General features: G+C 38.0%; 1 protein-coding gene across 11 annotated transcripts in view; it reads left to right on the plus strand.

Moving 5' to 3' along the window:
* The window catches only part of Rp1 (RP1, axonemal microtubule associated), a 362,732-nt gene that overhangs the window by 182,701 nt on the left and 153,020 nt on the right, over positions 1–27,011 (plus strand). For all 11 annotated transcript variants that reach the window (XM_087551018.1, XM_087551019.1, XM_087551021.1 and 8 more), the window contains 2 exons: positions 15,436–15,613; positions 24,285–24,392. In XM_087551018.1, the coding sequence (XP_087407144.1) occupies positions 15,436–15,613; positions 24,285–24,392 (286 nt within the window). The remainder of the gene's footprint in view (positions 1–15,435; positions 15,614–24,284; positions 24,393–27,011) is intronic.

Genomic DNA, 27,011 nt, shown 5'->3' on the forward strand with positions numbered 1-27,011 from the left:
AAATTAACAAAATGAAAAATGAAAAGGGAGACATAACAACAGAATCAGAGGAAATTCAAAAAATCTTCGGATCCTACTACAAAAGCCTATATTCAACAAAACTTGAAAATCTGGAGGAAATGGGCAATTTCCTAGACAGATACCAGTTAATGAAGTTAAATTAGGAACAGATAAACCATTTAAACAACCCCATAATTCCTAAAGAAATAGAAGCAGTCATTAAAGGTCTCCCAACCAAAAAGAGCCCAGGTCCAGATGGGTTCAGTGCAGAATTCTATCAGACCTTCACAGAAGACCTCATACCAAGACTTTCAGAACTATTCCAGAAAATTGAAACAGACAGAGCACTACCAAATCCCTTCTACAAAGCCACAATTGCTCTTATACCTAAATCACACACAGACCCAATAAAGAAGGAGAACTTCAGACCAATATCCCTTATGAATATCCATGCAAAAATACTCAATAAAATTTTTGCAAACCAAATCCAAGAGCATATCAAAACAATCATCCATCATGATCAATAGGCTTCATCTCAGGTATGCAGGAATATTTTAATATGCAGAAAACCATAAGTATAATCCACTATATAAACAAACTGAAAGGTAAGAACCACATGATCATTTCATTAGATGCTGAGAAAGCATTTGACAAAATTCAACACCCCTTCATGATAAAAGTCCTGGAAAGAACAGGAATTCAAGGCCCATACCTAAACATAATAAAAGTCATATAGAGCAAACCAGTAGCTAACATTAAACTAAATGGAGAGAAACTTGAAGCAATCCCACTAAAATCAGGGACTAGACAAGGCTACCCACTCTCCCTACTTATTCAATATAGTTCTTGAAGTTCTAGCCAGAGCAATCAGACAACAAAAGGAGATCAAAGGATACAGATTGGAAAGGAAGAAGTCAAAATATTACTATTTGCAGATGATTTGATACTATGTTCAAGTGATCCCAAAAGTTCCACCAGAGAATTTCTAAACCTGGTAAACACCTTCAGCAATGTGGCTGGGTATAAAATTAACTCAAAGAAATCAGTAGCCTTCCTCTACACAAAAGAGAAACAAACTGAGAAAGAAATTAGGGAAACGACACCCTTCATAATAGTCCAAATAATATAAAATACCTCAGTGTGACTTTAACCAAGCAAGTAAAAGATTTGTACAATAAGAACTTCAAGACACTGAAGAAAGAAATTGAAGAAGACCTCAGAAGATGGAAAGATCTCCCATGCTCATGGATTGGCAGGATTAATATAGTAAAAATGGCCATTTTACCAAAAGCGATCTACAGATTCAATGCAATCCCCATTGAAATTCCAATCCAATTCTTCATAGAGGTAGACAGAACAATTTGCAAATTCATCTGGAATAACAAAAAACCCAGGATAGCTAAAACTATCCTCCACAATAAAAGGACTTCAGGGGGAATCACTATCCCTGAACTCAAGCAGTATTACAGAGCAATAGTGACAAAAACTGTATGGTAGTGGTACAGAGACAGACAGATAGACCAATGGAATAGAATTGAAGACCCAGAAATGAACCCACACACCTATGGGCACTTGATTTTTGACAAAGGAGCCAAAACCATCCAATGGAAAAAAGATAGCATTTTCAGCAAATGGTTCTGGTTCAACTGGAGGTCAACATGTAGAAGAATGCAGATCGATCCATGCTTATCACCCTGTACAAAGCTTAAGTCCAAGTGGATCAAGGACATCCACATCAAACCAGATACACTCAAACTAATAGATGAAAAAGTGGGGAAGAATCTCGAACATATGGGCACTGGAGAAAAGTTTCTGAACAAAACACCAATGGCTTATGCGCTAAGATCAAGAATCAACAAATGGGAGCTCATAAAACTACAAAGCTTCTGTAAGGCAAAGGACACTGTTGTTAGGACCAAACAGCAACCAACAGATTGATTGGGAAAAGATCTTTACCAATCCTACAACTGATAGAGGCCTTATATCCAAAATATACAAAGAATTCACAAAGTTGGACTGCAGGGAGACAAATAACCCTGTTAACAAATGGGGTTCACAGCTAAACAAAGAATTCACAGCTGAGGAATGCCGAATGGCTGAGAAGCACCTAAAGAAATGTTCAGCATCTTTAGCCATAAGGAAAATGTAAATCAAGACAACCCTGAGATTCCACTTCACACCAGAGTGCCTAAGATCAAAAACTCAGGTGACAGCATATGCTGGCGAGGATGTAGATAAAGAGGAACACTCCTTCATTGTTGGTGGGATTGCAAACTGGTACAACCATTCTGGAAATCAGTCTGGAGGTTCCTAAGAAAGTTGGACATTGCACTACCTGAGGACCCAGCTATACCTCTCTTGGGCATTTACCCAAAAGATGCTGCAGCAAATAACAAAGACAAATGCTCCACTATGTTCATAGCAGCCTTATTTATAATAGCCAGAAGCTGGAAAGAACCCAGATGCCCTTCAACAGAGGAATGGATACAGAGAATGTGGTACATCTACACAATGGAATACTACTCAGCTATCAAAAGCAATGACTTTATGAAATTCATATGCAAACACACATTGTATGCATTCATTGATGAGTGGATATTATCCCAAATGCTCGAATTATCCTAGATGCACAGAACACATGAAACTCAAGAAGGATGACCAAAATGCAGATGTTTCACTCCTTTTTTAAAAGGGGAATAAGAATAGCCTTGGGAGGGAACAGGGAGGCAAAGTTTAGAAAAGAGGCACAAGGAACACCCATTCAGAGCCTGCCCCACATTGTGGCCATACATATACAGCCACCAAACTAGATAAGATGGATGAAGGAAAGAAGTGCAGGCTGACAGGAACCGGATGTAGATCTCTCCTGAGAGACACAGCCAGAATATGGCAAATCCATAGGCTAATGCCAGCATCAAACCACTGAACTGAGAACGGGACCCCCGTTGAAGGAATCACGGAAAGGACTGAAAGAACTTGAAGGGGCTTGAGACCCCCATATGAACAACAATGCCAACCAACCAGAGCTTCCATGGACTAAGCCACTACCTAAAGACTATATACATGGATTGACTCTGGGTTCCAACTGCATAGGTAGCAATGAATAGCCTAGTAAGGGCACCAGTGGAAGGGAAAGCCCTTGGTCCTGCCAAGACTGAACCCCCAGTGAAAGGGATTTAGGGTGAGGGCGGTAACAGGGGAAGATGGGAGGGGAACACCCATATAGAAAGGAAGGGGGAGAGTTTAGAGAGATGTTGGCCTGGAAACCGGGAAAGGCAATAACAATTATAATTTAAATAAGAAATACCCAATTTAATAAAGATGGAAAAAAATTGATGAGTTTTAAAGATCTTTAAGTCCTATAAATCACAACTCAGGGATCAAACATCTCTGGTTTCTTGTTATTTTTAGTAAGAATTTTAAATATATTCAAGGAAAAACTATTGTATTGGAGCATTATTACTAAAGGATTTGAGAATGTAAAGTGCCTCTCCTGGAAGCCAGTGGCTCCTGAATGCTCTTTAAACAGGAAAGTTCCACCACTTCTAGTGAGTGGTGAATTCCCTGATACTGTCTGTCACCAGATAGGTGAGCAAAGCAAAGGGAGGATCCTAGTGAATACCTGGCCAGGACACAGTGAGCTTCTTTTCCACCTCCCACTCACATTATAACCTACCATTATTATCATTATTGTAACTCAGATTATTCCCATCAGTGTCATTATCACATTGTTAATAGTAGCAGCAGCAATCACCACCCTAGATTTGTACCCCAAACTGACACACTAATGATCTACATGGTTTTAAAAAATGTAGTTATAATAATTGGCCACGGGGAAGTTTCTATCATAAATCTGATGATTTTACTTATAATATCTTTCCTCTCCTATTGAAATGTCATAGCTGATATCTACAAGAAAAGTGGATTAATAAGAGAAAACTATATGGATTTACTTTATGTGACAGAAAGGCCGATAGAAATGTCTAGCTCCCCACAGAAATGCAGACCAAAGACCCAGGGAAATTTTGGAGAGGTGTGTGGAGGTATGGCAAAGAACAAAACTCTGGGACATAATGGTGAGCAATAGGGACATATTAAAGCCTCTTTCTTCAGTGATGAGTAGTGGGCAACTTGTGAGGCCAGTTCCATGGTAAAAGGGATGATTAGTGGGGACTCAATGGTAAAGTTGGTGAGTAGTCAGGACTTAGTACGGCCAGTTATCCGATGGAGTAACTTGGTGAGTAGTGGGGAGTTGGTAAAGCCAGTTGTTCAAATTCTTCTTGGAGTCACTAGGGGACATTTCTTCATTCTGATTATATGGAAGGTTGTCACTGAGGAGCTTTAGAAAAGGAGGAAAAATGTCATAGTGGCTTTTCTAGGTCTTAACGCAGGCTTGAGTCAGAATGGTAGGCAGTTCCTCCTTTTGATGCTTTGTTTCTGTAGAGTGGAAGAATTGTAGCCATGACAACATGATGAAGAAAAAATAAGAGGTTCAGTGACCCTCAAGCCTGTCTTCAGGATGCTAACATGAGCTTTGAGTTCAGAGGGGAGGGCTAGTGCTATGAATAGTTAAGTAGCTTTGGGTAGGACATGATCTGGCTGACTATAAAAAGTTCATCACTTAAAGAATTTAATAGTTTTGTTCATTATTTAAGGGTAACATTTTAATTTGTTCTTCCAAATTTAATTAAAATATAATTACACCATTCCCTGCTTCCCTTCAGGTCCTGCTGCACCTCCCTTGGTTTTTCAATTCATGACCTCTTTGTCTTTAATAATTATTGTTAGATACATGTAAGTAAATATGTAAATGCAGCCCTCTGAGTCATGTAGTATTGTTTGAATGTATATTGTTTTAGTCCTGACTACTTAGTATTGGATAGCCAATTAGGGGACTCATCTATGGAGATGACTAATTTCCCTTCTCCCAGCAGCCCTTAATTGCCTGTAGCTCTTCATCTGCATTTTGACCAGTTGTGGCTTTCTGTAATGGTCTCCATCTGTAGCAAACAGAAGTGTTTTTTATTAGGGATGAGAGTTACACATACCTGTGTGTATAAGGATAAATTTTAAACTGCAGTTTGGAATTATGCTTGTTGAGAAAAGTTCCAGTAGTACATATTGGAACTATGATCTCGCTAGCACATAGTTGGGTTTAGAGGAGCACAGCTCCATAGTACTCTTGGTTTCTTTCTTCTTCTGTCAGCTTACATATCACCTTTTGGCACTATAAGAGGTAGTCCTTAGACGAATGCTTTTCAGTCAGCTTCAGCTCATTCTCTTCAAGTTCTGTGTGTAATGTGCATGGTATCTTCAATAATAAAGTCTTAGTTTTACCTTCTAGGCAACGAACAACCAAGGAAAAAAACATAGCCCCTTTTATATTGTTGAGAAATGTTCAGGTAATCCCTTTGAACATGTTCTGCATGTTATAATATGTTCAGTGATTCAGTTTGTTGTGTGACTTGAAATTTTCCTATAAGGTTTGGCAGTGAGTCTCCGTAGCCAAGATGCTGTGTTTCTCTCTTCCTGTCACTATTAATGTATAACGGTGAAGAGCATCATTTCTCTTCCTGTATCTGACAGGAGTCACCAGACTAAGGAATGACACTGCTTTGGAAGGCAAATGATAACAGTCTTGTAATTATTGAGGTTTGTATATATTGAGAAGTTGAAGTAAAGTGTGCACATTGTCTCCCAGGGGATGTAAGATGTGTTCCGATGTAAATGGTAATGGATGTTCATTTCGCTATGCCTTAACAGGCCAAGGGTGCTTTGGTGAAGACTGCTGCTTCCCAAAAGCTTACTCTAACAAATTACATTGGATAAAAGCATGACTGTTTCAATGTGTTTGCTAGCATACATCTGAGAACATTTTTTTATAGGTAAACATACCTTTAAAACAAGGGATGTTGATCCTGTAACAAATCTATTTCTGTCACCAGAAAATATTTTATTCTGTAGGAGTAAATCACTTTAATAGGTTTTGTTGTAGTAAGGATTAAGCTCATAACAGACTTGTGGTTCACTGTGGACAGTTGTAAGGGAGTTACTTTCAAGGAGTAGCAGCCTCAGGATAGCAAGAGTGGGCTCACTGGCTCAATGATTGCAAGTGAAAAAAACTGTAGGAGTTGAAAGAAAACATTAGTGTACCAATGTGTTAAGTACACCAAGGAGATCAAGATGCTTGTGAAGGACAACTGTTCTGTTCGAAGAAACTACGACGATTCTCTAAGATTCATCCATTTTTTTTCTGTTCACTAAAAGGATACTTGAAGATAAAAATTAAGGGCAGCTCATGTTTATTAGAAGTTGAAATATTAAGCAAGCATATATGAATGCACACATACTTGTTTTATTTGAGTTATGTTGAAGTATATACAATGTTAGACCAGTAGACCACAATGTATAAAATTTAATTAAGTTCTACTTTATTTTAGGCAAATAATTATAGAATATTATGTTTTACCTAATCAAATATTTTTAAAGTAATAAGTTTAATAAAGTCATATATGAATGTAGCCATATGCAAGATAAAGAATTTCAGCTGAGTTTTCTAGCAAAAGACCTCACATTTAACACTATTAAATTTGTAATTTAATTACATTAAATGTGGTTAAAATGCTATATTAATATGTAGACCGTGGTCTACATATTAGTTTTTGAGGGTATACAGAAAGCCTTGAAGATAACAACAATTATTTTCTGACCAGGTTCAAACAAATTTGTTAAGGAAATAGGACATCAAGCAATTCATTTTGGAAAAGAAGCCTGATTGGAACATTAGTAATATTGAATGTATAGACTCCATATTAGTAGAATAAAAAAGTAATACTTGGTTTTTTATTAAAATATCTCAAGTTCAGAAGCCCTTACATCTGGCAGGTGCTCAACAAATACTGAATGAAAGAGAAATTTAACATGTCATTTTGGGTGAAGTCACTAGGATTTTTTTCTTCTCTAACAAGTTACAGAGACACGGGATGCATGCATACCATGGGATGCATGCATACCATGATAGCCAAAAATGGCTTCATACAATCTGTTATTGCTGCTAGTATTAAAAGACCACGCAGGGTCCTTTTGTACATAAAATGTACATTATTTTATTTTCTCTATGAATTATCTTATCCAGTTGATAGAGGGCTGGGGATGAAATAGAACTGTTGTTTGCTTAAAGAAAAATGGAATAAAGAAAAATTTAGTCTCATGAAATTTAGTTCTATTAAATTTAATTTTCAGTTTTTCACTTGAAGGGTAGGAATAACATTCCTTGAGGTGCTACTGCAAAATATAAATAATCATAATTTAGAAAAAATAGAACATCAAAAATCCCATTTGAGTTAAAATCCATCTACAAGGCTTAGAAAAGAGACTGATTTGAACAGTAGTCAGGAGAAGTTTTCTGCAATGGTGGAATTTAGAGGGAAGAATGCCACTTATTATCAAAAGAGAGAGAAAAACCAGTTTTATCAGCAAAATTGGCAAAACCAAGACTTAACAGTGCTAACCAAGAGTTGAGCTTGGTGGGAAGGCCTGTGTGTTCATAGAGCTGTAACAAAAGTAGTAGGGTTTGCCTTCTGTCCTTGTTTAACTTAATTTTTAAAAAATTATTTGTTTGTTTATTTTTACACTCCAGTTTTTATTTCCCTCCCAGTTCTCCCTTCAACTGTTCCACATCCCATACCTCCCCCTCCACCCCCAGTCTCCACAAGGATGTCTCCACCCCTTCCATTCAACCAGACATCTAAACTTCCTAGAGCCTCCAGTCTATTGAGGGTTAAGTCCATCTTCTCTGACTAAACCCAGACCCGGGAGTCCTCTGCTGTATATGATGGAGGCCTCATCTCAGCTGGTGTATGCTGCCTGGTTGGTGGTCCAGTGTCTGAGAGATCTCAGAGGTTCAGGTTAATTGGGACAGGTAGTCCTCCTACAGGGTTACGCTCCTCCTCAGGTTCCTCCAGGTTTTCCCTAATTCAACCAGAGGGGTCAGCAGCTTCTGTTCATTGGTTGAGTGCACATATCTGCATCTGACTCTTTTAGTTGCTTGTTGGGTCTTTTGGAGGGCAGTCATGATAGGTCCCTTTTTGTGAACTCCCCATAGCCTGAGTAATGGTGTCAGGTCTTGGGGCCTCCTCTTGAGCAGGAATCCACTTTGGACTGTCGCTGGACCTTCCTCAGGCTCTTCTCCATTTCCATCCCTGCATTTCTTTCAGACAGGAAGAATTATGGGTCAGGGCTTTGACTATGAGATAGCAACCCCATCCCTCACTTGATGCCCTGACTTTCTGCTGAAGATGAGTTCAATAAGTTCCCTCTCCTCACTGTAGGGCCTTTTATCTAGGGTCCCTCCCTTTGAGTCCTGAGAATCTTTCACTTCCCAGGTCTCTGGTACATTCTAGAGGGTCCTCCCAACTTCTTTCCTCCTGAGGTTTCCTGTTTCCATTCTTTCTGCTGGCCCTCAGGGCTTCAGTCCTTTTCCCCCACCCAATACCAGATCATGCTCCCTTCTTCCCCCACCCCCATCCCCTTTCCCTTCTCTGTCCCTCCTTCCTCCCTCCATTCCCCCCTTGTGGTTGCTTTCTTCTCCCTCCCAAGTGGAACTGAGGCTTCCTCACTTGGGCCCTTCAGCTTGTTGACTTTTTTGAGTTCTGTGGACTGTAGCTTCGGTATTCTGTTCCTTTTTTTTTTTTGTGGCTAATATCCACTTATTAGTGAAAGCATATCATGCATGCCCTTTTAGGTATGAATTACCTCACTCAGGATGATGTTTTCTAGTTCCATTCATTTGCCTGCAAAACACAGGATGTCTTTTTTCTTAATAGCTGAGTAGTATTCCATTGTGTATAAATGAATCATATTTTCTGTACCTATTCTTCTGTCCTGGGATATCTGGGTTGTTTCCAGCTTCTGGCTTTGATTAACTTAATTTAAAGGAGTGTAATACCAAAGTGTGAAAAAAATAACATTAGAAGTAGGGATGAGCTTTAGTGTTGGTAAGGAAGATAAGTCTCCAGAAAAGGTTCTTTAAATTGTGAATCAATTTTTGAGCCCTTTAGTAAAACATGACACCAGTATTCAATAGGATATCTGTGTTATATTTGAGAATAAAATTAAAGTTCATAAACATTTATATATATATATAATTAGATTATAAAACCATAGTTTCTCTAAAATATGCAATGTACTAAAGTCCATACATGGCTCTAGTACATGTTAGCATGCTCAGTAAAGAGGATTGATTTTTTCCCATCTAAAATAGTACATATATATCTTGATTTCTCTGTTTAGTTCAAAGCTTAACCTGTTATAGGTCATAATAAAATTGAAGTTTATACACATATATACTTATTAATCTGTGTGTTTGTTTGTTTCCCCCTTTCTTCCTTGGGTTTTATCCAGATGCAAAACTTGAAAACAAAAGAGTTCATAAAGTCAAATACTATGACCACAAGATTTTGTTCTACAGACCCAGACTAGTTTCCAGTATTAGTTTGTTTCTGCGCAGACTTGTGGTATGCACATTAGTCAGTTTCTCACTACTATAATTAAATACAGGAAGGAAATACCATTATGAAGAAAATGGTTTCTTTTGCCCACAGTTTGGTGGTTAGAAGTCCAAACAAAAGACCTCTTGCCAGAGCAAGACCCCATGGTAAATATAGAGAGAACATTTTGAGAGGAAATGACATCTTAAAACAGGAAATTAGAGGCATTCAGGGCCCAGGCTCACTTTTGTAAAAACTCATTAATTAAAATGCTCGATGGACCTAAGGTCTTTTCAGGTGGAATACAATCCTAATAACTTCACTCTAGACTCTGCCTGTTAAAGCACCTTGTAGATTTTGCATTGGAGAAGTTCTCAACATATAAATCTTTGAGGAAACACACAAACTATTTAAAAACACAGTGTTTAACTTCCAAGTATAGCACACAGGTCTAAAGAGTCAAAGCTAATATACACAAACATGAGAAAACATGTGAGTGTTGTATTTTTGGGTTTGGGTTATATTTCTCAGGATGGTCATTGACAGCTTCATCTCTTCACCTACAAATTAATTTCTTTAGCAACTGAGTAATACTCTGTTGTATAGATGTAGCACATTTTCATTATCTACTAATCAGTTGATGGATATCTAGGCTGCCCAAGTCCTGCTTTTGTGAGTAGAATAATGATGAACATGGATGATCAGGCATTTCTAGAGTAGAATACAGAGTCCCTTGGATATATGACTAGGATTGGTAGAGGTAGACCATGTGGTGGATCGATTTTAAAATTTTTGAAGAATGGCCAAATTATCTTTCATATTACCTGAATCAGTTTTCAGTCCTACCAGCAATGAATGTGTAGCTCCTTTTCCATCTCTTGTAGTATTTTGTATCATTTGTTTTATTAATCTTGGCTACTCTGAGTAGGTAGGATGAGATCTCAACTGTTTTCATTTTCCTGATGGCTAAGAATATTGAACATTTAAAAGATATTTCTTAGTTATGTGTGTTTCACCTTTTGAGAACCATCTATCAAGTTCTATACATCATTTTAAGTTAATGTATCTGTTCCCTTGATGTTCAGTTTTTTGAAGTTCTTTGTCCATTCTAGATACGTACCCTCTGTGAGATATATAGTTGGTAAAAAAAAATTCCATTCTGTAGGTTGCCTTTTAGCTTGATGGTGGTGTCCTTTGTTGTATAGAAGAAGTTTTTAGTGTCTTGAGGTCCCATTTATTAATCTCAATGCCTATGCTTAAACACTAGGTACATGTGTTTTATTTGGAATAACCTCAAAGGACTAGTGGCTAGTCCTCTAGAGGCTAGTAAGGAACTGGGGAAAGACAAGATCTACCATGGAAGAGGAGATAAAATACAGTTATAAGGGAATAAAGGAGAAATTGAAACGGGATTAAAGGCAGCAGAAGATAGGCATTTTAGGGTTTGGGAAGGGATAGAAAAGAATTAAGACCACATGGAAACCAACTACTGTAGAAGCTTCTTAAGACACATAAACATATGGAAGGAATTTAAATTGATTTACCATATAATGTGAGGGACAATACTCTAATGAGACACCATTTAAATCTATGTGTAGGTTTTTGAGGAGTGTTCACAGTGATTTCCACAGAGCTGTTCCATTTTGCATCCCTACTAGCAGGGAGCATGTGTTCATTGTATCCTCAACAGTACCTACTATCATTTGTTACCGTCTGTTATTAATCACAGCTGTTCTGACTGGGGCAAGATGAAATACCAAATAAAAATGACAGTGCCAGGAATGAGTCACATTTTTTGGAAATGTTAGGCAGAGAAGTCCTATAGACCACCCAAACATTATGGGCTATTGTCAATGCTATTGATTACCCTCTACAACCTAAAGGTAAGACTCTATTTTTAAAGACACCACATACTTACAGCATCAAAGATGGAGAAATTGAACTGGTGCTAAACTGGAAGTTTCATCTCTATTGACCAGTGTTCATGATGATGGAAGGAACTTTACATGGTACCAAAAGAGAAATGTATTCATCAATCACACCCAGCTACAAACCCTGTGAACTACAATAGCAACATGCCCATCAAATATGACCACTGATACAATAGTGGCACTAATGTTATGAGAGTTACTACTTTTCTTTAAAATTGTATTTATGGCCTGCTTCATAAAATGCAGTCCATTCCTTACACTGTTAATGAGACCAAGAACCTGAGACTAGATAGGTTAGGAGCTTTAGGGGAAAATATTATCATTCTTGTATATGAACACAACAATAAAATGACTCTTAATGGTAAACCAACATACCTGTAGATCAGTCTATTCCTCAATTCTTATAATAGAAGCTTTTTCTTGAATTTGATGACATGGAGACCACAACTGGACAATGTTCAGTGAATGAGAGACTTCTGAACACTCAACTCTAAATGGGGTGTCTTTTTTTTATTAATTTGATTTTTTCTTCCACTTTTATTAAATTGGGTATTTCTTATTTATATTTCAAATGTTATTCCCTTTCCGGGTTCCAGTCCATCAGCCCCCTAACCCCTCCCCCTTCTCTTCTATATGAGTGTTCCCCTCCCCATCCACCCCCCCCAACACCCCCCGCAACAAACCCGTACACTGGGGGTCCAGCCTTGGCAGGATCAAGGGCTTCCCTTTCCACTGGTGCTCTTATTAGGCTATTCATTGCTACCTATGCAGTTGGAGCCCAGGGTCAGTCCATATATAGTCTTTAGGTAGTGGCTTAGTCCCTGGAAGCTCTGGTTGGTTGGCATTGTTGTTCATATGGGGTCTCAAGCCCCTTCAGCTCTTTCAGCCTTTTCTCTAATTCCTCCAATGGGGGTCCTGTTCTCAGGTCAGTGGTTTGCTGCTGGCATTCGCCTCTGTATTTGACATATTCTGGCTGTGTCTCTCAGGAAAGATCTATATCCAGTTCCTGTCAGCCTGCACGACTTTGCTTCATCCATCTTATCTAGTTTGGTGGCTGTATATGTATGGGCCACATGTGGGGCAGGCTCTGAATGGCCGTTCCTTCAGTCTCTGTTTTAAACTTTGCCTCCCTATCCACTCCTATGGGTAATTTTGATCCGCTTTTAAAGAAAAAGTAAAGCATCATTTTGGTCATCTTTCTTGAATTTCATATGGTCTGTGCATCTTGGGTAATTCAAGCATTTGGGCTAATATGCACTTATCAATGAGTGCATACCATGTGTGTTTTTCTGTGATTGGGTTACCTCACTCAGGATGATATTTTCTAGTTTATTCCATTTGCCTATGAATTTCATAAAGTCATTGTTTTTGATAGCTGAGTAGATTGTGTAAATGTACCACATTTTCTGTATCCATTCCTCTTTTGAAGGGCATCTGGGTTCTTTCCAGCTTCTGTCTATTATAAATAAGGCTGCTATGAACATAGTGGAGCATGTGTCTTTGTTGTATGTTGGAGCACCTTTTGGGGTATATGCCCAAGAGAGGTATAGCTGGGTCCTCAGGTAGTGCAATGTCCAATTTTCTGAGGAATATCCAGACTGATTTCCAGAATGGTTGTACCAGTCTACAATCCCACCAACAATGGAGGAGTGTTCCTCTTTCTCCACATCCTCACCAGCATCTGTTGTCACCTGAGTTTTTTATCTTAGCCATTCTGACTGGTGTGAGGTGAAATCTCAGGGTTGTTTTGATTTGCATTTTCTTGATGACTGAAAATGCTGAACATTTCTTTAGGTTCTTCTCAGCCATTCGATATTCATCAGTTATGAAATTTTGTTTAGCTACGTACCCCACTTTTAATAGGGTTATTTGTCTCTCTGCAGTCCAAATCCCCCTTAAAGGATAAGGAATCTAAATGAAAGATGAGGTGGAAAGGTTCTAAGAATATTAGGTGGTGGGTAAGAAAATAGCATTTTAGAAACCCAGTAGGGCTGATGGACATACGAACTCACAGAGAATGTTATAGCATGCACAAATCCAACACAATTCCAAGCTATAAAGTCCTAACACAGAGAAAGAGAAGGTGACACAAAATCTCACACTTAACTAAAAAGATGTTTGCAATTGTCAGCTGCTGAGAGAGGGAAGAAGTTCAGTTTCTTTAGAGGAGTGACAATGGCTATGTCAACCACACTCCAGGTCACTCCTCAGGTCTAGGAAGAGTTTGCCAACTCAAATTGTATTTCATGCTTTTTTAGGACAGAAAAATAATACAAATTTGGGTGGCTAAAGAGGATGGGAATAATCTGAGAGAAGGAGATGGTGGAGGGGAAAGAATATGATACAAAATAACCTTAAGAATTTCTTAAAAATAACAACACACAGAAAGCAGAACAAACCCAATATTTACTAATGGAGAAGTGTCATAGCTATACAGAAACTAACAGCGAAAGTCCATTATGCTATTCTTATCTTTCTTTGTGGTGTTTGGTGCTTGACCATGGACAAGTAAAAGCCATTTATGTTATTTTATCAATAACAAAAGTAGAAGAATGTGGATATTGATTAATTTGCATTTATAAAATAAGAGAGAGACATAGACAGACATTTGATTCTTATTGGCAGCAACCTAACATTTGAACTAAGAACAGAATGTAATGTTTTATTTTAAGTAAAATAATAATTGCTACAGAAATCTTAATTCGTTTTCATAAAACTCATTTTTATAACTCTTAAATCTTCCAATGAAAAATTCAAAGCACTAAATAGTTAAATATATTCTAATATTGTGAATACCTTAAGAGGGGAGATGCAACACTAGTGGTCACTAGTAGACTTCTAAGTTGGAATGATTTTGTTTGCTTGCTTGCTTGCTTGCTTGCTTGCTTGTTTGTTCTTGAGACATGGTTTTTCTGTATAGCTTTGGCTTTTCTGGAACTCACTTTGTAGACCAGGCTGGCATCAAACTAATGGAGATCCACCTACTTCTGCCTTCTGAGTGCTGGGAGTAAAGGGATGCACCACCATTGCCTATCTTGAATATTTTATTGACAATCTTTAAATACTTGTGCTTACCTGAAAATTCAATCTCAAAAGTGCACAATCACAAGTGAAATTACCACATGGTTTCTACTGTGAATGACCATGTGATCAAGTGGCCTGCTTTAGAGCATTGTCATAGCATATATTTGATAATTTTTGGAAGCTGTATCATAAAATAATGGAACTAAAACGTGTTTCTTACCTGGTGATATAATTATAATATCATGATGTGACATTGTTCATGTCTGTGAAGATATTATTGTACACAAATATGTGATCCCAGTGGTATAAAAGTATAGTGGATGCAATTATAGATAGTATATAGTATATGACAGTGATAATGAAGCTTTGTGCTGGGGCATATTTACTTACCATTTACAGCTACTTTAGAGCACATTTCTTCTTATATTTGGAAAGTTTACTATAAAAGCAGCATAATGTGTTTTAGTTGTAGTATTTTCTCTTATCTTTATTTCCTCTCATGGCTTTTGGTCATCATAGCCATAGATGTAATGGGCTGTAACACACACATCTCTCTCTGTGCCTATCTCGCTCTCTCACACACATTTGTATAAATGCATCGTGATGTTCTTACAATGATAAACGGATTAATGGTGCATTTATTAGCATGTATCCTTGTCATTAAGCAATGTGTGGCTTTATTTTTAAAAAGATAATTTTGTATTTTAATATTCTGTGTTCATCTTTGGAGGTGAGCAGCACTGAAATGATCACTACACAGTGGCCTTTCCTTAGGCGAAGCTGCTGTGTGACTTAGAGGTCCATGTTCCTAGCCCTTCCTTTGCCCATAATACAGCTTCTGTGTCTAGACCTTATGGAAAAAGTTTAAAAAGATTTTAGATTTATGCAGATGGCTTGAAAAAAAAAGAAAAATTATGTTCTTGGGACTGAGTGGCTTTCGGTTCTGTCCAGTGTTTGCTCACATTGGTGAAATCATGTTATATTACTTATAGGGCACTGGAGACACTGATTGTCATTTTAAAATCAAGAAGAACCTGGAAAATGCATCTATAAGTCTGGAATCTCTGAAGAGCCCAGGGCTGTTTGTTGGACTTCAACCGGATGGACAGGCAAAACCCGTCATTTATTCTAAAAATGAGAGTGTTTGCTTCTATCCACGTGTCATCCAATGTATGTTTACTTCAAAGACTTTAAATTGCTTGACTTTATTATGACCCTCGTAGACTGTCTAAAGGCTTCATTGTAGTTTTCATAAGAAAATACCAGCTACTGGACTTCTTTCCTTATAATCATACTTAAAGTGTCAGGAGGAAATGAACAATGAAGACTGCTTCCCTCAAGTTTTCAAGTAGTTAACATAAAGTACAGAAGTTTGACGACCTTGGGGTCCTTTAAACATTAAATTGTATGTCCGCATAACTATAGCTTTGTTAAATTGACACAAAACTAGCTTGTACAATTGACCCCTTGTCAACTTGATAATCAAGCATGTTGTTAAGTTATAGCCTTTTCTTTCTTGATCATCTCCAAGATCACAGATTAATATCAACATCACAATATAAAATGTCCTAAGTTTTAAAAGTCTTACAGTCTTTAAACACTCAAAATTTTAAAGTCTCTTTAAAAAAATAGTTTCTTTTAAAATTGAGTTTCTATGAAACTTGATAATTTATTTAAAAGTTCACATCTTTCAACTGTGGACTGTTTTTAAGTAAGTTAAAGATTCTCTAAGACCAAGAGGGAAACACCAGGGCACAATCACAATTATATCCATGAAAAACCAAACTCCCAACAGTGTACATAACTAATTGTCAAATGTCTGGGATTCATGCAGAACCCCCTGGGCTCCTCCTGCAAAGAGATTGGACGACTTCTCTGGCTCTGTTGTCTGCAGCACACACTGCTTGTCTTCTAGCTTCACGTCGGCTCCAGTCCGTGGTTACTGCCATTCTTGGTAGTTACATAATGGTACTGGTGTGTTCAAAATGCTGCAACTGGGTTTAATTTTCACCAATAGCTTCTCCCAGGCTCACTTCAGGAACTTCAGCCCTGTCACACATCAGTTGCTCTCCCTGACACCCATAAGTCTTCAAAGTCAGTCCCCCTTGAGTGACTCTTACACTACCACATTAAGCTGCCAGCATGAAGTACAACATTGTCTGGCTCCATAGCACAAGTTTCTGTATGTTCACTTTGAGGAAACACTTCCCAGAAGATTTCACCTCAGTGATGTTGGTCTCTTCTTAGTCACTGCTAGTTTCTCAGTTCCAGCTAACCAGAATCAATTGTCCTAGTAAAGCAAAGGTTTTCTTAAGTGGTTCTGGTATATTGTTAATTAGGACCAATTCTTTAGCCCCAGATGACCAGAACCAGAGATTCTTAAATCAGAATACACAGTAGACCCCATAGTCTTTTCAAGGGACTCTCAAATTTTCCTTAGAACTTTACAGTTAAGGCATCCATTATCTGCATTTTTCTCAATATACTTTTTGAAAATTATTTTTTTATGTTTCAAATGTTGTTCCTCTTCCCAGTCTCTCCTCCCCAACCCTTCCTCCTCCTCCCTTCCCTTTGCCTCTAAGAGGGTGCTTCCCCACCCACCAACTCATTCCTGCTTCACCCCTCTAGCATCCTCCTTCACTGGGGCAGCAAGCCTCCACTGGACCAAGTACCTCCCCTCTCGTTGATGTCAGATACATATGTAGCTGAAGCTGTGAGTCAACCCATGTTTATTCTTTGGTTAATGGTTTAGTCCCTGGGAGTTCTGAGAAATCTGGTTAGTTGATACTGTTGTTCTTCCTTTGGGGTTCCTCCTTCACACCTTCCCTATTTTTTCTACAGTAGTGCTCCCTGACCTCAGTTCGATGGTCGGCTGTATCTGCATCTGCCTTGGCATGTGCTAGCAAAGTCTCTTAGAGGACAGGTATACCAGGCCCCTGTCTGCAAGTACTTATTGGCTTCAGCAAGTGTCAGGATTTAGTGTTCTTAATACTCACATCTTGTAAGATTTCACAGAACAGCTTACCAAATTTTGAACACTCAATGGCTTTTCTAGCTCAACATTTGAAAATTCTTTCATAATCCTCCATTTTCCACAATCCTCCCCCAAAGCAACCTAGTCAGGTTTGCTGTAACAATGTCCAATGATCCTCTTACTAATTACTGTATTAGTTAGGTTTAATGTTTCTTGTTGAAACAACATAACCAAAAGCAATTAGGGGGAGAAAAGGGTTTATTACACACACACACACACACATACACACACACACACACACACACCATCACCATCACCATCACCATCATCATCATCACCATCACTATCACCATCACCACAATCATCATCATCATCATCACCATCAATAGCAGAACAGGAAAAGGGGCAGGAACCTAGAGGCAGAAGCTGATACAGAGGCCATGAAGGTGTGCTGCTCACTGACTTCCTTAGCTTGCTTTCTGATAGAATTCAGGTCCACCAGTCCAGGGTGGTGAACCCACAATAGGTTTGAGCTTCCTACATCAATCACTAATTATTTACATACTCTACTGCCTTGCCTACATACAGATCTTCTAGAGTCCTTTTCTCGGTTGGTGTTCCCTACTCACAGAAGACTCTGCCTTGTGTCAAGTTGACATATAACTCATCACTACAAGGCACATTGAATATTCTGTTTTGATGAATATATCTATGTGTAGTAACAGAGGGCAAAGCTCTTGAAATTCTTAGTTTTATACCTAACAATTTTTAATACTTCAAGTTTTAAAAAACAGTAGGGGATGCATGTTAGTATTAAGATAAAAATAAATGGACTTTGTTTTAAAAAATAAAATACAGGTGAGAAAAAGTCAAATGACAAGAAAAAGTGTGACTGTTTTGGAATGGTTTCTCATACATGTAAGTTCATGTTCTTAGAAAATGAAGGATTTGGAGACTTTATTTAAGTAATTTAAGTAGGGCATATCCTTGCTTGAAGAAAGAGACCAATTCAGTAGCAATATTCCATTTTAAAACTGCCTCAATGGTATTCCTTTTTCTTTCTAAGACTTGCCTGGTGCTGTTTTATAAGATTTGGCTTAGTCACTGTGACTTTTAGCTTCTGTTTTCTTGTTAGAGTGTTTGGGGGCACGTGTATGTACATGCACTTCTCTGTGCATACCCACATATGTGTGATATCTTACAGAAGATTGTTTAAAGCAAGAATGTGGTTTGAGTTCCTAATAGTATATACATGGCCATATCCCATATAAACATTTATACTTTTTTGGATCAATGTCACTTAAACCTTAGTGGTTTTGTATAAGACCTTATAAATTGTTGGACTGGTAAAACCAACAGGTGTTCCGCCCTCTGTTCCCCATAGACTGTCACAGAATACCATTCCCATTCAGCACAATGGATGTGCAATTGCCCATTGGAAGTCTGCATGGCTGCGGGTGACATGAAAGGACACAGAAGGTTGCAGGGTAGAGCAGAAGACTGGGGAATAGTTAGTAGGAGGCAGTGAGCTTCTGGGGAAAAAAAAGAATGAAAGGGAAAAATTAAGGGAACAAAGAAGATAAGAAAGAATGAATACTGATAATTACAAGTAAATTTATAAAAATAGAAGAGAAGATGAAAAGAAGGAATGATGGATGGGGTGCTAAGAGGTTACACTTGCCAACACAAAGGGAAAAGTCACTTTACAAACTCTACACTTCAGTTCTGTTAGAGAACACGGACAGTGTATTTTCTTCAGTGCTTCCTTACGTGCAGTTCTCGTTCTTGGTTTCCAGGGCTGGGGGAGATCCCAGTGTTAGGGGGTGCATGTTCACACTCAGTAAGCCCCTTGGCATCTATGGCCAAGCTTTGCTTTACCAATCTGGAATAATGAAGAGTACAACAGCAGAGTAAGCAGCTGCAACTGCTCTCAGAAATTTATTTTTACTCTCAACAGACACTGAACATTTCACAGAAGGAAAGCACAGAGCTTGGTTCTTATGTGCAGGGTGACCTTTGCGTGCAGGAGCCACTGTGTCTAGACAGATATTTATCCTTAAGCCACTGCAGTTTTCTCAGGATTGCTGAGTTACCTACCAGCCCAGGAAAGCATAGGAGTGGGTGCTCATCTGTAACTTACACTGTCACTCTTTTGTTTTCCTGCTCTGTTATTAGCTCCCCTGAACACTCAGTACATGATCCCATCGATCCCATCCCAACAGCATCTGTAAATGCAGCTTAGCGCTAGGTTCAAAGTAGGTAATTTGACTGTATTTGTTGAATAAGCAACATCCACCCAGTAGTATGACGTGCCTGGGTTTCATTTTGATGTGCTATCAGCATGTCCTTAAATAAGCATCTCACATTCTGCTTTGTTAGATGCACATAAGAATAGTAACATTATACTGTAGTAAGATTCTTTTTCTGCTCGAGTCTATGAACATTTGAAATTGGAAGTGTGCATAGTTTTAGTAAATAAATCCTATGAAAATATGCAGGGACATGTATTTGAGATGAAAAGGTGGTGATATTCCTATGTCTTTCAAGGTGATTAGTGGTATAGATGATGCTTAACAACTCTGCTAGAGTGGATTAGATGATCACAGTGGACTAGATGATCACTCCTTGCCACTGTTCCTTCAATGTGCAGAGGTTTGTGCTATTTCAATCACAATACAAACCATTCCATCCCAGAAAGCCTTTACAAGGTTTTGTGTGAGAGACAGTTGATTAATACATTCCAGTAACTACCCCAATAATTTTTATAATTTTAGAATCATTTGAATCTTCCAGAATTGGTACTATATAAAAATGGTTGATAGGTTGAACTTTCTCCAGGAAGAAGCAAAAAATGCCGACACTTTGAAATGGATGAATTTTGAGTTATTTGTATTTCAACACAACCTGAGGCGTTTTCTCATCATTTTTTGAAACTCAGAGTAGAATGGGGAGAGGAAAGAGCAACAGAAGTAGAACACAGAGGTTGTGCGATCCTCTGTGTATCTAGACACGGGTATTCTAATAGATCAGGTTTGCTCTACAAATAGCAAGAAGCTTGGGAGGGTAACTGGATTGAGCAGTAAGCTCTTCTTTTAGTACACAGGCTATGAGGGTAAGACCGTTGATGTTCAGACCCTAGTTTGGCCTCTTAGCAGCTGAGTGCCCACATACCTACTGGACTACATGTGTCTCTTCTGTAAAATGAAGACAAGACCGCTCTGACTCAGTGCTGGTGTAGAAACCATGTGATTTAACATCTAAGGGTGTCTAACGTTCTGTGCGTGCTGCACAAGTATTTGCTGTTCAACTCATTTCAATTGGTATGACAGACAGACAGATCATTCATTCTACTGAATGAGTGGTCAGGAGTATCTAGATCTATTATCTAGACATATGGATTTTTTTGAATTTCATTCATTCCTATTACTCCAAGTAATACCAGCACATATTAACTCAAATAATGAAATTTGCCTCTGTGTGGGGGTAAGAGAACCTTAGACTGTGGAAACGTGAATGTTCCATCAGCTTCAGTGTCCTCCTTCTCACATATAACTGAGACCAGAGTAAACAGATTCAAGGCCTTAAGGCACTGGCTTAATTCATACGCACAATTTTGTCTTTTCTTTTTTGATTTCTGGCTAGGTATTGTGGTATGAGCAAGCCTCTTTATGAAAAAAAAAACAAAACAATAGACACCAGCTCAACAATCTGAAAAAGTGTAGAGCTAAAGATATGGATTAAATACTACATTTTTGTTACAGAAAGGATTTCTTGCATCCATTCAGATTATTCATTAGGTAAAGGAGCTTTCTATACAAGTTTCATGAATTGAGTTCAATTCCTGGAACTCATGTAAAGATGAAGTAAGAGAACAGTGGACAAAACGTCCTTAACTCCACATTTGTGCCATGACATGAATGTGCCCTGTCTGTCTGTCTGTCTGTCTGTCTATCTATCTATCTATCTATTTATCTATCTATCTATCTATCTATCTATCTATCTATCTATATCTCTATCAGTGTAGATATATACCTATAAACATGGAATAGATATTACATATCAAGCAACCAAAACACACACATGCTCACACACAGCACTAATAAATAACAATAATGATAATGATAATAATATAAGATTTCAAAAAATAATTGTAGGTTTATATCTCATAAGGGGGTTCTCTAACTTTGAGTCCCACAAAATGATGAGCCACAGGAGCCAAAATGTAATTCAGCTCAACATGATCCCGTAGCCAGTGTTTGTTCAAACTTCAGTAGTCTGCCCCCCAGTGATTTATTTTAGGCACATGTAAGTACAACATATTCTTTTTTTGAAAATGATTTTGGGATGATGAACTCAGTCTGGCAAGCACAACGAAGCATATAAAAAACCTCTTCAAGGAAGAGTAAGCTAAAATCATCAGACATGACTGCATGAAAACTCATTTGGAAGGTCCAAAAGATAGGTTCTATCGATGAACTGAGAGAAACAGATTTGTGATAAGAGTCTGGGGAGAAGGCAGTGCCAAAAAATATCTAGGCACACACATAGAACAAAGGACACCAGGCTAGAAAGCACGTCCACTCCAGCATTTTTGGAGGAGAACAGGTTTTATAATCCTTCTCTTGAAGGAGCAACCTTGTGTGGTTTACGTTCTAGGGTCCTATAGTGCATGTCTGTGAGCACAAAGGCCACAATGACCCCTATGAAGTCTTACAGATATTTGCATTTAAAATGTGTTTAGAAATTTCATTTTTGCTTGATTTTCAAAAAAGTCTGAAAACAAAACTATCTGTACATAAAGTCTAAGTGCAATAGTAGTCAATTCATCAGATTCGAATTATGTGTACAATAATCTCACTTATTAAAATGTGACAGAAATTCATTGTTGCAATAATTTATATTTTGTTATTTTTTAAACATAAAACAATATTTTTTACTAATTAATTTTGAAGAGTCATAACTAACATTGAGTTTACAATGAGATACCATTATATTGTCTAGATAGAAAATTCCAACGCTTTCACCTTCATTATAGTTATCATTTTTACACTGCTGCTAATAAATTTTCACATTCAAATTTTAATGTTTTAAGTTTCCTTTTAATGTTTAAACTTTAATTGATTAAATTTCAAAATAGTATTTGATGTAGACCAGGCTGGTCTCAAACTCACTATGTACCAAAATAACCAGGGATGACCTCTGAAATACTGATCTTCCTTTCTCCTTTTCTTGGATGGTAGGATTATAGACATCTACCATGATGCTCAGTTTTAGGGGGCACTAGGGATCAAACCTGGAACTTAATGTATGATAGGCAAGCATTCAACATCTTGACCATCCACAGCCTCTCACACTCCTTTTACAATTGTGAAATTTAGGTAGGAGAGTACAATGGTAGTATAGTCTTCAATTCTGAGTGTTATTGGAGGACTCTTTTTAGTACTTGGAATTTGAACCTTTTGTGAGTTACCTATTCCCTCTGCATAGAGAGACAGGAAGTTCCTTGATCTTTCATTTGCCGAATGAAGGATATTACTTTCTTCCTTATATTTCCTGTATACTTCTTGCATAGATCCCGTGAAGCATTCTCCACGTGTATAAGAGGTCATCATCTAGGTGTACCCCCTGTGGGCTGTAACCCCATAAACACGAAAACTGTTTTAGGCATTTCTTTTATTTTCTAATATCATGACAACTGGATGATTGGTTCATATTCCTTCATAATCCCAGATATTTATTATTTACATAGGCAAGTGGATCCTAGGTTGTGCTTAGGAATCTTTTTCTTTCAAGTTCATGTTTTGTCCTAGTGAAAATGTAGAAGTTTAATCAATTTTCCTTTTTAATATTTTGAATTCCCCTATTGTTTCCCATCCTGAGTGTTTAAAAAATATACAATAAACAAATCAAATGGGAAAACCAGTGCTTGGTGCTGTAAAGGTCATTATTGTGAATTTATACCTCATAATATGTCCACAACAAATAAGGTACAATGTCTCAGGAGTCCTTCAGATCAGTGTCCTTCTGTGTGTGCACCATTCCTGTCATTAAGTGTCACTCACTGCGCACCTAGGGGGTTTGTGTGCTTTCTAATTTTATGAGTCATCCAAGTTTTTGAGTGAAGTTGTGTTGTTACTGACTACTTATAATCTGACATAGTCAGACATCTTTATGAGTGTGGGGATGCACTGTCTAAAACTCAACATTCACGCTCTAAATGACTGTCATCTAAGAGACAGCACCCATCCTATGCTTGTTCCTAAAGAACAAACACAACTTAACTTTGACATTCTAAGTAAAAATAACACTATTGAATAAGCAGCTTAAATCAAAGTTGTTGTTCAATGAAGTTGGAGGGTACCTATTTTTGAATCCTCCTACCAAACTGCTTTCATTTTTATAAATGAATAAGAGAAAACTATGTAGTGCTCTTTTCTTCATTTATAGATGTGAATATATTTCATTGGTTTTCATATTCTAGTAAGATTTCACAAAGTTCTCTTTGAATGATCCTTTATGCTGTTTCTTCTTTCGAGAAAGGCAAAGAGTAGATTATTTAAGTAGCTCTCATTTAGAATCGGTAAGGAAAACATCTTGAATAAGTCATTTGATTCATATTGTGATGTTAAGCTATTGCTTAGAATACAGAGCAGTGAGTAGGCTTTATAGGAATTCCATTTATGCACAGCCTGCTGGTAAGTCATTTTCTGGTAACTGTATAATAAGAATGAAATGAACTGAGTAGGCATTGAAATGCAAACAATGGGAAAACTGAAATTTGGTACTGAGCATATGGTGACTATTCTGAGGAGAGGCAGGGGTTTTGAAAGAATCATGTCTTTCAGTTTTTAAAAATATTAATTTCAGTTGGCAGGGAGAACCCAATGGGAATGTCTGCAACACCCAGCCAAGGAGAAAACAAGACCAGACCACCAGAATCCAAGACCAGATGTCCCTCACCATTGTCATCAGAAAGTAAGCAGTAGCCTTGCCTTCTTGCTTTGGTTTGTTTCTCTACTTTGCTCCTTTGCAGTTGCTTTAGGAAGAACAGTATATTATTTAACACAGTCAAACATGCCCATTTTCATGATGCAAAATGGATCATGAACAAAGTGCTCCAAATCCTAGTGTGCTTTGAGTTTCCAGTTTCTATATTTGTTTGATCATTTTTTTTCTCAAACATATTCTTATTGGCAAGGATAATGTCCCGCATCCATCAAATCCTGTGCTTTGTGATGTAACCATCATCAAAGAGAAGGAAACAATGCAGTACTTTTTCAGTCTGGCCCAGGACCTATATAATCCTCAGAATGAATTCTGTGCCACCATGCCAGTCTTTAAATTTTTCTTTTTTCCCCCAATAACATCTTTTATATAGAACTAGAATTTTACCTTTAACAAAATGGTTCTTGAAAATTATTTATTGGCTAAACTATTATTTCTTTTAAACAGTAATTGATAAAAACGACCAGTTAACTATGAGGGTAGCTAAACTAATTTAGTTTGATGCTTAGTCTACAAGAGAAATCTGATGCCTTTAGTGTAAATGTGAGCAGTAGCCTGTAGCTGGGAAGGCCATAGGCCCCAAGAGAGAACTCACTACTGTTGGGCTTGTTGGACTATATTTGGACTCACTACTAAAAGGATATGACATCAATCTAGTGTCTCTAAAATTTCATCAGAGAAGCTTGTTTCCACAGTGGGTGGCAGTTAATGCAGAAACCACAGCTAATCAATTGTGGAGACCAAGTGACTATAGAGTCTTCAGCATGAGACAGGTCAAATATATCACCCCTACCAAGGCTCAGAGACAATGTGAATATGGGGTGGCAAGAATTTAAGAGCTAGAGGTTGGGGAAGATGGTCACAAGTGTCTTCTGGACAATAAGAGCTCACTGCATGTACAAACTCACTGATGTTGTGGTAATCTGCCTAAGATCAGCAGAAGACCAAACAAACCTGTTACTATTTTGTGATGCACAGAAGAAGGGCTCTTCAGGTCCCATCGTTCACTGTGAGGTTTTGGGCATGCAGTGGGTTCTGAGGGAATCATTTTCTTCCACAGTGTAGCCACTCATACATTGTCCATGTTCTAGAAAGTAACCCATACCCATACCCTGCATCTGATATGCTCAGGCAGACAACCTCAATTAAACTCAGTGGGACTGAAAGAAACACAGACAGACAGGAAGGAAGAAGGGAGAAAGAAAGGAAAGAAAAAAATGTCAAAGTAGGAGGCTTGTTGGAAAGGTTTTCAGAGGAAGAGGAGTAAGAGAACTTAATAGGAGATAAACCGGACTCAAACTCGACAGATAGATGTATAAAATTGTCAAAGAATAATTAAAATGTATCACTGACATGCCTACATCATTATGATACCAGGCATAGGAAATCAGCGCTGTGACTTTTTGCTGTAGTGGACTAGTTCTAGATTGGATGCATACATTCCGTATAGCATAGATTCATGGAGCAGTGTGAAGAAATACTCTTATGAGAAACATGTGCTTAGTTAAAATTTCTCACAGAAGAATTCAATTTGTGTCAGGAAGCAAAGGCTTTTAAATTAGAGTTGGCTACCACAAGAAAAATGTGACATGGCTCAAAATAGTATGCTAGCTGACATCTTCAGAAATAGACATTTTTTATGAATGAAAGAAAAGCTCAAATAAAACTGTCACACTTCCTATAAAAATTGTTCTTTTAAAACATTTTTAAATGTTGCCATTGTTAAAGTTTTGAGTGTAGGAAACACAGAATTTTGGAATTAAGCATATGAAATGTACTAGTTATACTTGCATTGCTATGACTAATACCACAGGCAATTGTATTCTTAAAATTATTATTATTATTATTGTTATTATTATTTAATTTTACTTCATTTTTTTATACCCCAGATTTTATCCCCTCCCGGTTTACCCTCTGATTGTTCCATATCCAGTACTTCCTCCACACCCTCCCTGCCATCTCCACGATGTTTTACTCCTATCCCGACTCCACCCCACCAGATCTCCCCACTTCCTGGGGCCTCCAGTCTCTTGAGGATTAGGTGCATCTTCTCTGACCGAACCCAGACCCAGGAGTCCTCTACTGTATATGTGTTGGAGGCCTCATATCAGCTGGTATATGCTTTCTGCTTGGTGATCCAGTGTCTAAGAGATCTTGGGGGTCCAGGTTAATTAAGACTGTTGGTCCTCCTACAGGGTTGCCCTTTTCCTCAGCTTCTTCCAGCTTTTCCTTAATTCAACCACAGGGGTCAGCAGCTTCTGTCCATTGGTTGGGTGTACATATCTGCATCTGACTCTTTCAGCTGCTTGTTGGATCTTTCGGAGGGCAGTTATGGTAGGCCCATTTTTCTGAGCACTCCATAGCCTCAGTAATAGTGTTAGGCTTTGGGGCCTCCCCTTGAACTGGATCCCAATTTGGGCCTGTTGTTGGACCTCCTTTTCCTTAGTCTCTTCTCCATTTTTGTCCCTGCCATTCTTTCAGACAGAAACAATTCTGGGTCAGAGTTTTTGATTGTGGGATGACACAATGATGCCTCACTTGATGCCTTGTCTTTCTGCTGAAGGTGAGTTCAATAAGTTCCCTCTACCC

Source organism: Rattus norvegicus, chromosome 5, assembly GCF_021556685.1.
Source record: "Rattus norvegicus strain SHRSP/BbbUtx chromosome 5, alternate assembly SHRSP_T2T, whole genome shotgun sequence".
NCBI classification, from domain to species: domain Eukaryota; kingdom Metazoa; phylum Chordata; class Mammalia; order Rodentia; family Muridae; genus Rattus; species Rattus norvegicus.